The sequence below is a fragment of the Hemiscyllium ocellatum genome, chromosome 13 (assembly GCF_020745735.1).
Source record: "Hemiscyllium ocellatum isolate sHemOce1 chromosome 13, sHemOce1.pat.X.cur, whole genome shotgun sequence".
NCBI classification, from domain to species: Eukaryota; Metazoa; Chordata; class Chondrichthyes; order Orectolobiformes; family Hemiscylliidae; genus Hemiscyllium; species Hemiscyllium ocellatum.
Window position 1 is genome coordinate 39,770,176 of NC_083413.1, and position 12,616 is coordinate 39,782,791.

The 12,616-nt window shown below is 38.1% G+C and overlaps 1 protein-coding gene across 2 annotated transcripts in view; it reads left to right on the forward strand.

The window, feature by feature from the left end:
• tmem44 (transmembrane protein 44) overlaps nt 1–11,870 on the forward strand; it is a 56,655-nt gene extending 44,785 nt beyond the window's left edge. Inside the window, exons 9-11 of one of the 2 annotated variants that reach the window (XM_060834777.1) lie at nt 1,014–1,190; nt 9,114–9,146; nt 11,551–11,870. In XM_060834777.1, the coding sequence (XP_060690760.1) occupies nt 1,014–1,190; nt 9,114–9,146; nt 11,551–11,814 (474 nt within the window). In that variant the 3' untranslated portion in view covers nt 11,815–11,870. The remainder of the gene's footprint in view (nt 1–1,013; nt 1,191–9,113; nt 9,147–11,550) is intronic. The other variant, XM_060834779.1, reaches the window with a different exon arrangement.
• Nucleotides 11,871–12,616: the final 746 nt, after the last annotated feature.

Sequence of the window (12,616 nt, forward strand, 5' to 3'; positions counted from 1 at the left end):
TGCTTTGAGGTCAATTTGCATCTTCACATTTGATATGCACTATTGGGTAGTATGGGTCCAATTATGCCTCCACCCTCTAACTCCGATTTGCCGAAGTATTGTGTTTGGTCTTGATCGCTTGTTAACAGTGCTAAAGAAAACAGAATAGTTTCTAGTAATTCCCTTACTTAGGGTACATCTCTATGGCCTGCTCGAGAGGTTTCCTTTGTGCATCCAGCAGGTATGAGGAAGAAAATGAGGTTGTTGATTGTTCCCTTTCTCTAGAACATATATTGCCCTATCCTCCAGGCAACCCAGAACCTCAAGTATTTAAAATATTTTGCACCTAAAATTAATTTGACATTTATAGTAATTCTAAGTAGTGTTGCTGGAAATTAACTTGGCTATAAGATTGCTGCTAGTTATCTGGGCAAGGAGGAATTAAAGTAGAAGTTTAGACACTTCTAGGTTTTCACCTTGTACATTAGATCTGCTAGATTGTTTAAATTTAAGTAAGTAGTGCAGAGTTCCTTTGAAGATATTGCTAGAAAGCAAGGCTTCACATCTGTGTGATATAAATAAGTGCTTTCATTACTTTCCATTTTTGCAATTGTTTGGGAAATTACCTCAGTCCCAATAATATTGTTTTACTGGGAACTGTATTGTGTTGCTTTGTCAGAAATCATTTTTAATTTCCTTAAATTACTTTGTTAATGGCTGATCATTAATATTAATATTGTAGTTGGTTTCAATGGAATTGGATGCAAAAATATTAAAATAAACAATGTCTGCTATTAAACTGTGGTTTTTGAAATTTATTTAGTTGAATGTAAATGGTCTAAGATTGTTTGTTTGTTTGTTTGTTTAAAGTTTATCTCTATTGGGTTGTTAAATAGTACTATTAGCAGTCTTTAAATTATTCAAGAAACTTACAAATGTTTTTAGGTGAATGTGGACGAGTTGTTTTCATTCCGATACTCAACTTCACAATTTCAGTCTTCAGCTGTGTATCCTGTACCTGTTTGTAATTATAGATTGGATTTGGTGTTAAAAGATTACCTGGAGATGGACAGACTTGTACAGAGAGAGGAAAAAGAGTGGATATCCAGTTAGTCCATGATCCCCCAATGTACCCTCCAAAACAAGTTATTCATGCAAATGTGTCCTCATGTAGTTCATCAGATGTTACTTCCATAAACTCTGAACTAGAGGTAAGTTGAATATGCATTCTGTGTTAAGGCTACAAGAGTATTAAATCCTACTTGATCATCATCATTGATCTATTGACAGGAGTACGTTTTTTTGTACATGAGATTTTCCATAGTCATGGTTCAGTTGTACACCTTATCTGTATCTAGAAGCTACTTAATGCTGAGGTTTCACAGTAGGATGTGTGGAAAGCATTAACATATATTTTTACAATGATCAAAATATTACTGCTACTAGAGATCTAAAACAAAAATAAAGTGCTGGAAAAACTCTAATTCTGGTAGCATCTATAGAGAGAGTAATATTTAATGTTTCGAATCTAGTGACTCTTCAGAAACTCGTTTCTTTTTACATTTTCATCTGAAGTAAGAGCTTGCCAGAATTTTGGTGATATTGAAAATGATGGTCAATTATGATTTGCATTATGTGGCTTTAAGTATAAGTTGTTATGAACTCTTGCATCAATGTGAAAACCCAACTAACCAAAATGCCTTTCTTTCTTTTAAAATTGCATGATAATAACTTTGAAGAATATTGGCATTTCATACTTCATCTTGAGCTATGAATTTTTACATTTTATCTTAATTAAACTTAACTTTGTATTTCACATGTTCATGTAACAAGACTTGTTGACATTTTTTTAACAAAATAAATTTTAAATATATTCTCTCAAATATAAATGGACTCAATCCATGTATAATTTGATAAAAGTCTGTAGGAATTTTTTTTATTCCCATTTCTTAAATTTATAACTGTGATAGATTTTAAGTGTTACATCTGTAATTCAGAGATATTTAATAATTCATTTACATCACATTAACAATTATTTTGTGATTTTGATGAAATCACCTGTGAACGAGTTCAATCTTTGTCAGTGCCAACTTTAAAAAAAATGTTATTTTATTCTGACAATAAAAATCTGCTGATTTGCTGACAAAGGCTAAAATTAAATAAAAGCTAACCATTTTACTTTTCCAGCACAATCTAATAAATGTAAAGAAAGTACAGTCAACTTGCATTTTATCAGATAGCAGAAAAGGCTGTGCATGTTTTTCCTCATTCACCTTCATTCGTGTTTAGTTTAAATGCATAGGGGCTTTTTTTAAAGTGCCAAGGTGACTTTAGAAATCCAATACTGGTGTAAAGGCTGAATTTCCAGTTTCACATGGAGGGTGAAAAGTCACATCATTGAAGTTAGTTGCTCCGGATCCTTCGGGGAACAATACAATTTTCAAAAAGAATGAGAAGCTGGCAACTTGGATGCTTCTAATTAATAGCTTGCTTAGCAATCCTGATGAAAGGCCCAGATGTGGAAAGTTGACTCTTTCTTTTGCTTCTCAGATGTTGCTTGACCTGCTGTGCTTTATCCAGCTTAACAGTTTATTGACTCTAGCTCATTGTAGGCCCTGTTAGGAATCTGGGGAACAACAGCTTCAGTTGAGAAGCACAAGGAAAACATGAGGTCAAAGACTCACTGGGGCATAATGTTTGGGAACTTGTTGGGGAAACAATAATGACAGTGTGCAAAAGTTGAATAAAATGGGAGGTGTAGCTCAAGTGGCGCAGAGTTACCATTCCTGATACTGAGAGGCTTGTCGTTGTGAGGAGTGACTGAACTCTTGAGAGACATGAAATTGTTAACATCACTTATACAGTCGATGTGCGGAGAGAAAGCCCTAATAATCAACATTGAAGTTGAGATGGAAGCAGCCTAAACTGATATTGAAGGGAACAGTGAAGAGGAGCAACAGTAGATGCATCTTCCTGGTTTAGAAGGGGTACAGTCAGAGACTATAAGAGGAAGACAGTACACCCACGCAGGCTATTTACTGCTGAAAAATCATCCAGCTGCAAATGATAAAATGCCAGTGGCATTGAAGTGTACAATCATCTAGCAAGTTGGTTTCTGACCTCATGTATGGAATGAGCTACCAGAGGAAGTGGTGGAGGCTAGTACAATTGCAACATTTAAAAGGCGTCTGGATGGGTATATGAATAGGAAGGGTTTGGTGGGATATGGGCCAGGTGGTACTAGATTGGGTTGGGATATCTGGTCGGCATGGACGGCTTGAACCGAAGGGTCTGTTTCCATGCTATACATTTCTATGACTCTATGATGCATGATACATGATGCTTAATTGCTAGCATGGCAGTCTGCTATATGCTGCCTTCGAGATTACTGAAACATTATGGATTTGTGACATTCCAGGGATCAGCTGTGGATGTAGATGGCAACTTAACATTGCAGTCAAAGCATTGTACCATTTAAAGGAGTTTGATCCAGCTCTTGGGGCTAAAGGGATCACAAGATTTGGGAGAAAAGCAGGAACAGGCCATTGAATTGGATGAGGAGCCATGATTACAATGTATGGCAGATCAGGCTTGAAGGGCCAAATGGCTTATTCCTGCAATTTTCTGTATTTCAATATAACTACTAATATTATCATTCAGCAGCCCAAGGACATTCCGTTCTAGATGAATGTAAACCCATTTTGAATTAGATGGCCAGATAGGTCCAGAGTCATTCGAGTTTGCTGCCTTCAGTTGATTCCCTTGGGTCCTAAGAGCTGTTAACTTGCACCAATATAGCCATCAAGCACCAACAAGGTTGATGAACAGAAGAGGCTCCTACTTGTTTAAAGTCCAATTGGTCTGCGATCACAGGAAGTACCTCTCAGAGCTATATGCTTGGTTCACAGGCAGCAGTCATGATGGGAAGAATCTATCTGGCTTATGTGAGGCAGTAGGGATGTGGGAGTGTCCATTAAAATTGCAGGAAGTTGTGGCAAACTGCAGTTTGCTGTTGGGAAATTTTACAGATGATGGGAAGGGCTTCAGACAGTCCTCACCACAAGGAGGTAGAATAAGATTTTCAATATAGAAAGACTTCCAATATCTCTAATGATAAGAAAGTTAGCATTAAGGCACTTTACCTGAATGCTCGTAGCATTTGTAACAAAGTAGATGAACTAACGGCACAGATCATCGTGAATGATTATGATTGGTAGGCATCACAGAGACATGCATGGGATTCAGGACTGGCAGTTAAACATCCAAGGATTTACAACTTATCGAAAAGACAGGGAGGTGGGCAGAGGGGGCAGGGTGGCCTTGTTAGTTAAGAACAAAATTAAATCTATGGCACTGAACGACATAGGGTCGGATGATGTGGAGTCTGTGTGGGTGGAATTGATTATAAAAGATCTTAAAGTAAGGGAACACTTAGGAAGCAGCGATCATAATATGGTAGAGTTCAGTCTGCAGTTTGAAAGAGAGAAGGCAAAATCGGATGTAATGATGTTACAGTTAAATAAAGCTAATTACGAGGGCATGAGAGAGGAACTGACGAAAATCGACTGGAAGCAGAGCCTAGTGGGGAAGACAGTAGAGCAAAAATGGCAGGAGTTTGTAGGTATAATTGAGGACACTGTACAGAGGTTCATCCCCAAGAAAAGAAAGATTATCCAGGGAGGGCTTAGACAGCCATGGCTGACAAAGGAAGTCAGGAAATATATCAAAGAAAAAGAGAGATCCTATAAACTGGCCAAGAGCACTGGGAAATCAGAAGATTGGGAAGGCTACAAAAACAAACAGAGTATAACAAAGAGAGAAATAAGGAAGGAGAGGATTAAATATCAAGGTAGGCTAGCCAGTAATATTAGAAATGATAGTAAAAGTTTCTTTCAATACATTAGAAACAAACAACAGTCAAAAGTAGACATTGGGCCATTTCAAACTGATGCTGGAAGGCTAGTGATGGGAGATAAGGAAATGGCTGGAGAACTTAATAAGTACTTTGTGTCAGTCTTCACAGTGAAAGACATGAGTAATATCCCAACAATTAAAGGGAGTCATGAGGCTGAGTTGATTATGGTTGAAATTACAAAAGAGAGAGTGCTAGAAAAGCTAAAAGGCCTTAAAATTGACAACTCTCCTGGCCCCAATGAGCTACATCCTAGAGTTCTGAGGGAGGTGGCTGAGGAAATAGCGGAGGCATTGGTTGAGATCTTTCAAAAGTCACTGGAGCCAGGGAAAGTCCCGGATGATTGGAAGAATCGCTGTTTTAACCCCCTTGTTCAAGAAAGGATCAAGACAAAAGATGGAAAATTATAAGCCAATTAGCCTAACCTCGGTTGTTGGTAAAATTCTAGAATCCATCGTTAAGGATGAGGTTTCTAAATTCTTGGAAGAGCAGGGACGGATTAGAACAAGTCAACATGGATTTAATAAGGGGAGGTCATGCCTGACAAACCTGTTGGAATTCTTTGAAGAGGTGACAAGTAGGTTAGAGCAGGGAAACCCAGTGGATGTGGTCTATCTAGACTTCCAAAAGGCCTTTGATAAGGTGCCACACGGGAGACTGCTGAGTAAGGTGAGGGCCCATGGTGTTCGAGGTGAGCTACTGGCATGGATTGAGGATTGGCTGTCCGACATAAGGCAGAGGTTTGGGATAAAAGGTTCTTTTTCGGAATGGCAGCCGGTGACAAGTGGTGTCCCACAGGGTTCAGTGTTGGGGCTGCAGCTTTTCACGTTATATATTGATCTGGATGAAGGGACTGGGGGCATTCTAGCGAAGTTTGCCGATGATACGAAGTTAGGTGGACAGGCAGGTAGTACTGAGGAAGTGGGGAGGCTGCAGAAGGATCTAGACAGTTTGGGAGAATGGCCCAGGAAATGGCTGATGAAATTCAACGTGAGTAAATGTGAGGTCTTGCACTTTGGAAAAAAGAATACAAGCATGGACTACTTTCTAAATGGTGAGAAAATTCATAAAGCCAAAGTACAAAGGGATCTGGGAGTGCTAGTCAAGGATTCTCTAAAGGTAAACGTGCAGGTTGAATCCGTGATTAAGAAAGCGAATGCAATGTTGTCATTTATCTCAGAGGTTTGGAATATAAAAGCACCGTTGTGCTACGGACCCTTTTTAAAGCTCTGGTTAGGCCCCAATTGGAGTACTGTGTCCAGTTTTGGGCCCCACACCTCAGGAGGGACATACTGGCACTGGAACGTATCCAGCGGAGATTCACACAGATAATCCCTGGAATGGCAGGTCTAACATACGAGGAATGGCTGAGGATCCTGGGATTGTATTAATTGGAGTTTAGAAGGTTAAGGGGAGATCTAATAGAAACTTACAAGATAATACATGGCTTGGAAAGGGTGGACGCTAAGAATTGTTTCCGTTAGGTGAGGAGACTAGGACCCGTGGGAACAGCCTTAGAATTAGAAAGGGTAAATTCAGAACAGAAATGCAGAGACATTTCTTCAGCCAGTGAGTGGTGGGCCTGTGGAATTCATTGCCGTGGAGTGTAGTTGAGGCTGGGATGCTAAATGGCTTCAAGGCAGAGATTGATAAATTCTTAATGTCACAAGGAATTAAGGGCTACTGGGAGAATGCTGGTAAGTGAAGTTGAAATGCCCATCAGCCATGATTAAATGGCGGAGTGGACTCGATGTGCCGAATGGCCTTACTTCCACTCCTATGTCTTATTAATCCAGAAAACTAACTAACCCTGTTTGGGCTATTTTGCCACCTATTGGCTGGATGCAGCTTGCCTCCAAACAGCAGCCTTATTTATACATAAGGAGCAGGCTGCAAACCGGGAATGTAGCTGCCATGCTCTCAATCATTGGCATAAAGAGTTTCCTCTCCTCTTTGGCCTTCTGATTGGGTCAGTAGCACTAAGGGACTGGCAGCTGTTCTGAACTGGAGAACAGGCCTGAGAGCTTATACATGCTCTGTAAAACCGCATGTAAAACCATGGGGCAAGTAGGACACAGGCCCATCAGAACAGCCCAGTACCAAGGCATTTGAAGAATGATGCTGAAGCTATCCCTGCACTCCTGGTGATCAGCAGGCTGCCATGAACTCAAGGCTACATTCATTTACTTTGATTTCACTTGAATGGTTCTCAGCCCTTAGGATAAATGACCCTGTCACTTATCTTCCATCAGTGAGCCAAAATTATCCAGCAAGCATATTGTCCAAAATATCTTATAGGTGGACCCTTTATCTAGTTTTGTTCTAGAAAGATTTGGGGAGAACAGCTAGATTAATGGCACAATGAGTGGTGGCTGATAGGAGTGAGAGTGCTGTAGGAGAAAAGGACGGTCAGAAAAGCTAAAGAGGTAGAAAATCCAATAACTGGGTGTATGTGCAGCTGCAGGTATGGTTCCTGAATGGCATCTTGATGCCAGTGTTATTAATGGCTGCATGTATAAAACTGTCAGATAAAAGTGGCATTCTCAAGTTAGTAGGTTGTAACTAAATGTTGCAAGTATCAGTGCTGGGGCTTATATGACTTGGATGAAGAGACTGATGGTAATGTATTCAATTTAAAGTTTGCTGATCCAATGTGAGGTGGCATGCAAGCCGTGAAGAGTATGCAGATGCTGCAAAGAAACACAGGTTTTAAAATGTTTGGAAGCATTTACAAAGCAAGTGGTTTGGGTGTGGAATATACCATTAATGTGTGATGAAAGCACATTCAATCAACTCAAGGCACTCGAGAGCATTAAATAATTATTTAAAAAGCAATAATGTGCAAGGTTATGAGAAAGGGTAGGAGAAAGGTAACAGGACATGATGCCTATTTGGAGGGTCAGTGCAGACCAGATGGGCAAAAACAGCTTCTTACACTAATAGATCTGCGATTCTGTTAAGAAAGATGGCAATAAGAAAGCAAAATGAATATTTTATTTTATATATATATTTGTTAATTAATTGAATTATGACTTCAATTCTACATTCCCATCTACCCCCAATAATTTTTGACTCCCTTGTTTGTGAAGAACCTATCTACCTTTGCCTTTAAGTACTTAATGCTCCTGCCTCTACTACTGGAAAAGAGCTCCAAAGATTCATGACCCTTCGAGAAATAATTCCTCTCTATTTCCACCTTCAAAGGGAGAATCTCTTATTTGTAAATGGTTGTCTGTTTCCAGTCCCTGCTTCTCTCTCTCTATGAAGCCGTTAAATCTGAATTGCCTTTTGAACATTTTCCAAGATATTTGTTAAGAAGTGTAATTTTAGAATCTGCAATGGTGTTTTCTTGAGTAAGGAATTATTGATGTTCACATGCAAACAAGAATTTAAAAACTTCAATGTTACATGTTCAGAATCTAACAAAACCCTTGATAAAGTCAATAGGAAAAACAGTCTACTCATTGGCAAACACTATGCAACTGTTTGCATAATAGTGAAGGAAAACAGGATTTTCTTCAAACCAGCATTTATACTTTCATTGTAACCACAGCTATAAAAACAAGTTTAGTCTAAACTTGCAGTTGAATCATGATAAATGCTCAGTTATTTACCTCAATTAGCTTGACTAAGTTTGGAGCTTCCCTACAAAATGGGTTTCTGTAGATTGAAAATAACCCATTGCTGTCAGTACTGAGATGTTTTGGGAGGTGAATGTGTTAAAGGCAAGTTGTTTAATCTTAAATACCTCAAACTACTATTGTATGCTGTTGCTTCAAAACTCAGTGTAAGTAGGAATGCATATTAGGAATTGTGCCATATTTTCTGCTCGATAATCCCACTACCTTCTGCATCTAATCTCTGCATGTACATTTGCTGAGCTGTACTCTGTTCAGAGTAATACTGCCCTATTAATAGGAAAATCACCTCATTAACTGGATGAGGTTTGGGCATCTGATTGCTGCTTGAATAGGTATTCCTAGGTTCAAACTGAAAATATTTGTTTCAAGTTATCAGAATGAAGACAAATTTCTGTTTCCCAGAGTTGATGCATAAACTGGGCTTTGACTGCTTTCTTTGTTTATATTTGAAGTAACTGTGCTGACTTTAAATATTGTTTAATAAATTGATGCAATTGGTGTCACAATAAGAAACACTGATTCTGGGTGAAATTGTTGAACATAGTTGTTTAGTTCTGTTGATCTGTGTTTTTACCCTGCAGCAAAAGTACTTGGAAGCCTTAAACTCGGAACAGGTATGAGCTGAAGCTACTTTATTTGATACTAACCTAACAAGGGGTGGGTGGATGGGCGCAGTTTATCCATGTCCTTTTGTACCTGTTTGATTTTAAATGAAGTTAATTAATTTTTGAATAATGTTTGTTCAAAAGCGAGAGGTTTCAAAATACAATTAACATTTGATGTGATTTGACATTTTAAATGTACTGTATTATCTGTTTGGTTTGCAAATACAATTGATGCAGCCCAGAAAAAGGAGATGCTCTTCTGTAATTCACCAGTAGTTATATGTTTGAAGTTGCAAACAAATCTATTAAGTAGCCACAACAGCAACAAGGCCTACATTTTTTCAAGTAGATGTGTGGACATCAGTGTAATATATGAAACAAAATACAGTTTTTAAACTTTCATTGTAATGCTATTTTGTCTATTTCTATAACTTCTTGATTTACATAAAGGGACACAAAATTAATTTTTGTAACCTTCTTAACTACCATTTTATTCAGCTCAAATTAAGGTCAGGAATGGACCTTTAAACAACAGCAATTTAAAAACCTCATCAATATTTCAATTAACCTAATTGTTGAAATTTACTATTAAATGATTGTCCTACTTGAATCATTTAATTCAGTTGTATGTCATTAGTTAAATTCAGATGTGCACTATTAAAAACAACGCTCCACATAGTCAAAGACTTTATTCCAACCTTACTTTTAATCTATGCAAATATTAATGCAGTATAATTAACAAATGCTGCTAAAGTTTGAAAATGTTTTGCGTTATAACTGCTTATACATGTGGAGAAAGTGAGGTCTGCAGATGCTGGAGATCAGAGCTGAAAATATGTGTTGGAAAAGCGCAGCAGGTCAGGCAGCATTCCTGAAGAAGGGCTTATGCCCGAAACATCGAATCTCCTGTTCCTTGGATGCTGCCTGACCTGCTGCGCTTTTCCAGCAACACATTTTCAGCTCTGCTTATACATGAATCTTTTTGTGAAAAATCAAATTAGTAGTTTCAAGCCAGTCCCACCAATGTACCAGTGTCATGTGATAATGGCAGAATTTGAACCAACAATTATACTTGTAACGTCAACCAAGACTTTAACTTTGATGCTTCTGGTCAATTTACATGCCTTGGTTATGGCTTTACAATGTGAATGCACATTTGATTCATTTCCAAGGAGTTGTATATTTGTATCTTTGTGTTAAAAACATTCCACATGACTGCAGCATAAGATTACACTAAGTTTGGAAAGGGCTTATTTTAGTAAAGAAAAATGAATTAATTCAGACCATTGATACAGCTAACTATTTGCTGGGGTTGTTGGTTCAACAAAACTTGAAGTTAATTGAATGAGCGTTTTAACTTTTTTAGCTCATACAGTCACTTGGCTACCTGTGTCATGTCCATCAGCAATCTCATAGGATCGTTGAAACTCTGGAATAAATGTTGTTTCATGTTGAAAATCAATAACATTGGTATGAAATTGTACCTGTAAATGTAACTTCACTGCTTTAATACTGATTTCTTGCATTCATCCTTTCAATCACTGAACATCTCACATTTCCATTCTACTTAATTTAGCACAGTAACAAGGGCTAGGGGCTGATTAGTGTCTGATAGAACAACTAGTGAACGTTCAGCTGTTTCTGGACAAAATTACTCCAGACACCACAACTTTTGAAACCAACCTTTATTTAATTGGATAATTAGCATTGCTAATTGACTGATTTTATATGCAATAGTGCACCTTAAATCTAGTATGTTTTGAGCTGAATTTACTCATGTGAGCTGCTGAGGGAGATAGGGATGTGGCAGTGCCATTGGGATGAAGTGGGAACCCAGAAATCCAGGCTATACCAAGTGCTGTGGAGTCTTACCACTGTGCTAATTTTAAGGATCAGGCAAATTGGGGTGGTTGGAGGGTAGAGTTAAGATGGGATCAGAATTTGGGAGGGAAAAGAATCTGACAAAATGTGCAGTTTGAGGCTGTGGGACTTTTAGAAACGCAAATGACCAGAGTCAGTGTTGGAAAGTAGATTAATACTGAGTCTCGTTGTCATGTAAAAGGCACCAACCAGCCTCCTTGAAGTTCGTTGTTCAATCACTCATTTACAGCCATAGCTAAAACCAGTCATGGTCGGTTTGCATGCGGATTTTTGTTGGGAGTCAGATTACAACATTAACTCTCCATCCAACCCATACCCTGCGTTTTTTTTTTGGTTTTTTAAAAAATTTGTCCCTTTAAGTGGCAAGGATATTGGCACCTTAACCCTCAAACATACGAACTATTATTTATAAAAAGTGACTGCTCACTTTTATTTTTAAGGAGGTATAAAGAATATTTTATACTAATATGAAATAAGTAACAGAAACATCTAATAAGTTTTTACTGAAAATGGCTGTGTGTCCTATTCACAGTGGGACTTTGAAGACATTCCTCAAGAATGGAAAATAACTGGAAAGCAACAAGAACATAACCTAAACCATCTTTCAGATCACGGTCCAATGATCAGCATGAACCTCTTCCCTAACAGTATTGCTACAAGTACACCATCAGCTGGCTTTTGCCTCTCTGACACTGAAACGATAATAACTGAAGAAAGAACCTCTGCAATTTTGGCTCAATATGAGGAAGAGGTCAATAGGACCGGACGACGATTAGCAAAGACTTTACTATCTTGATGTAATTGTGAATTTTTTTTACATTTATAAATAAAGGCGTCAAAATGTTTATATGATTAACTGATTATCTAATATTCAATATATTAATCTGCCAACATTCACTGTTCCTCCACTGATGCTCCGTAGCATTGTGCATCATCTACCAGAAAACATTGTAGAAATTCACCAAAGATCCTTTAGACAGCACCTTCCAAACCCATGACCACCATCATGTAGAGGTGCAAGGGCAGCAGATACATAGGAAAACTACCAAACAACTCACCACCCTGACTTGGAAATATGTCACTGTTCCTTCAGTGTCACTGGTCAAAATCTTAAATCTCTCTCTCTCTCTGAAAGAATTGTGGTGTATCTACAAATGGACGAATGAGCAATAAATGGGACCCAGCCAGCAAAGCACATATCCCATGAATGAATATATACTTAACCAAAAATGCAGACATGCATGGCCTGTCTTTGGACAAAGACAGATCTATGAAATGCTTAATATTTCTAGTCTGACAAATTTCTGAAAGGTAAATATTAATGAAGTCTCCTCACACCACACTATTGCTAACTATAGCCACTGACGTTCATATCGCCAATGAGGAAAATTCAATCCCCATGTTAGTCCACTGTTAGTCTTTGAACTATGTCACAATTGAACCTGATCCTATTTTCACCTTGCAATCATCTTTCTATATTCTAAACAAGATGATTGGACAGCGAAGAAAAGTACAAATCTCATTGAATTGTTTGATTCTTTTGGTCCAGGGATGCTGAAACTAATTGTAACATAAATTAACATTTTTGAAGTAATCTT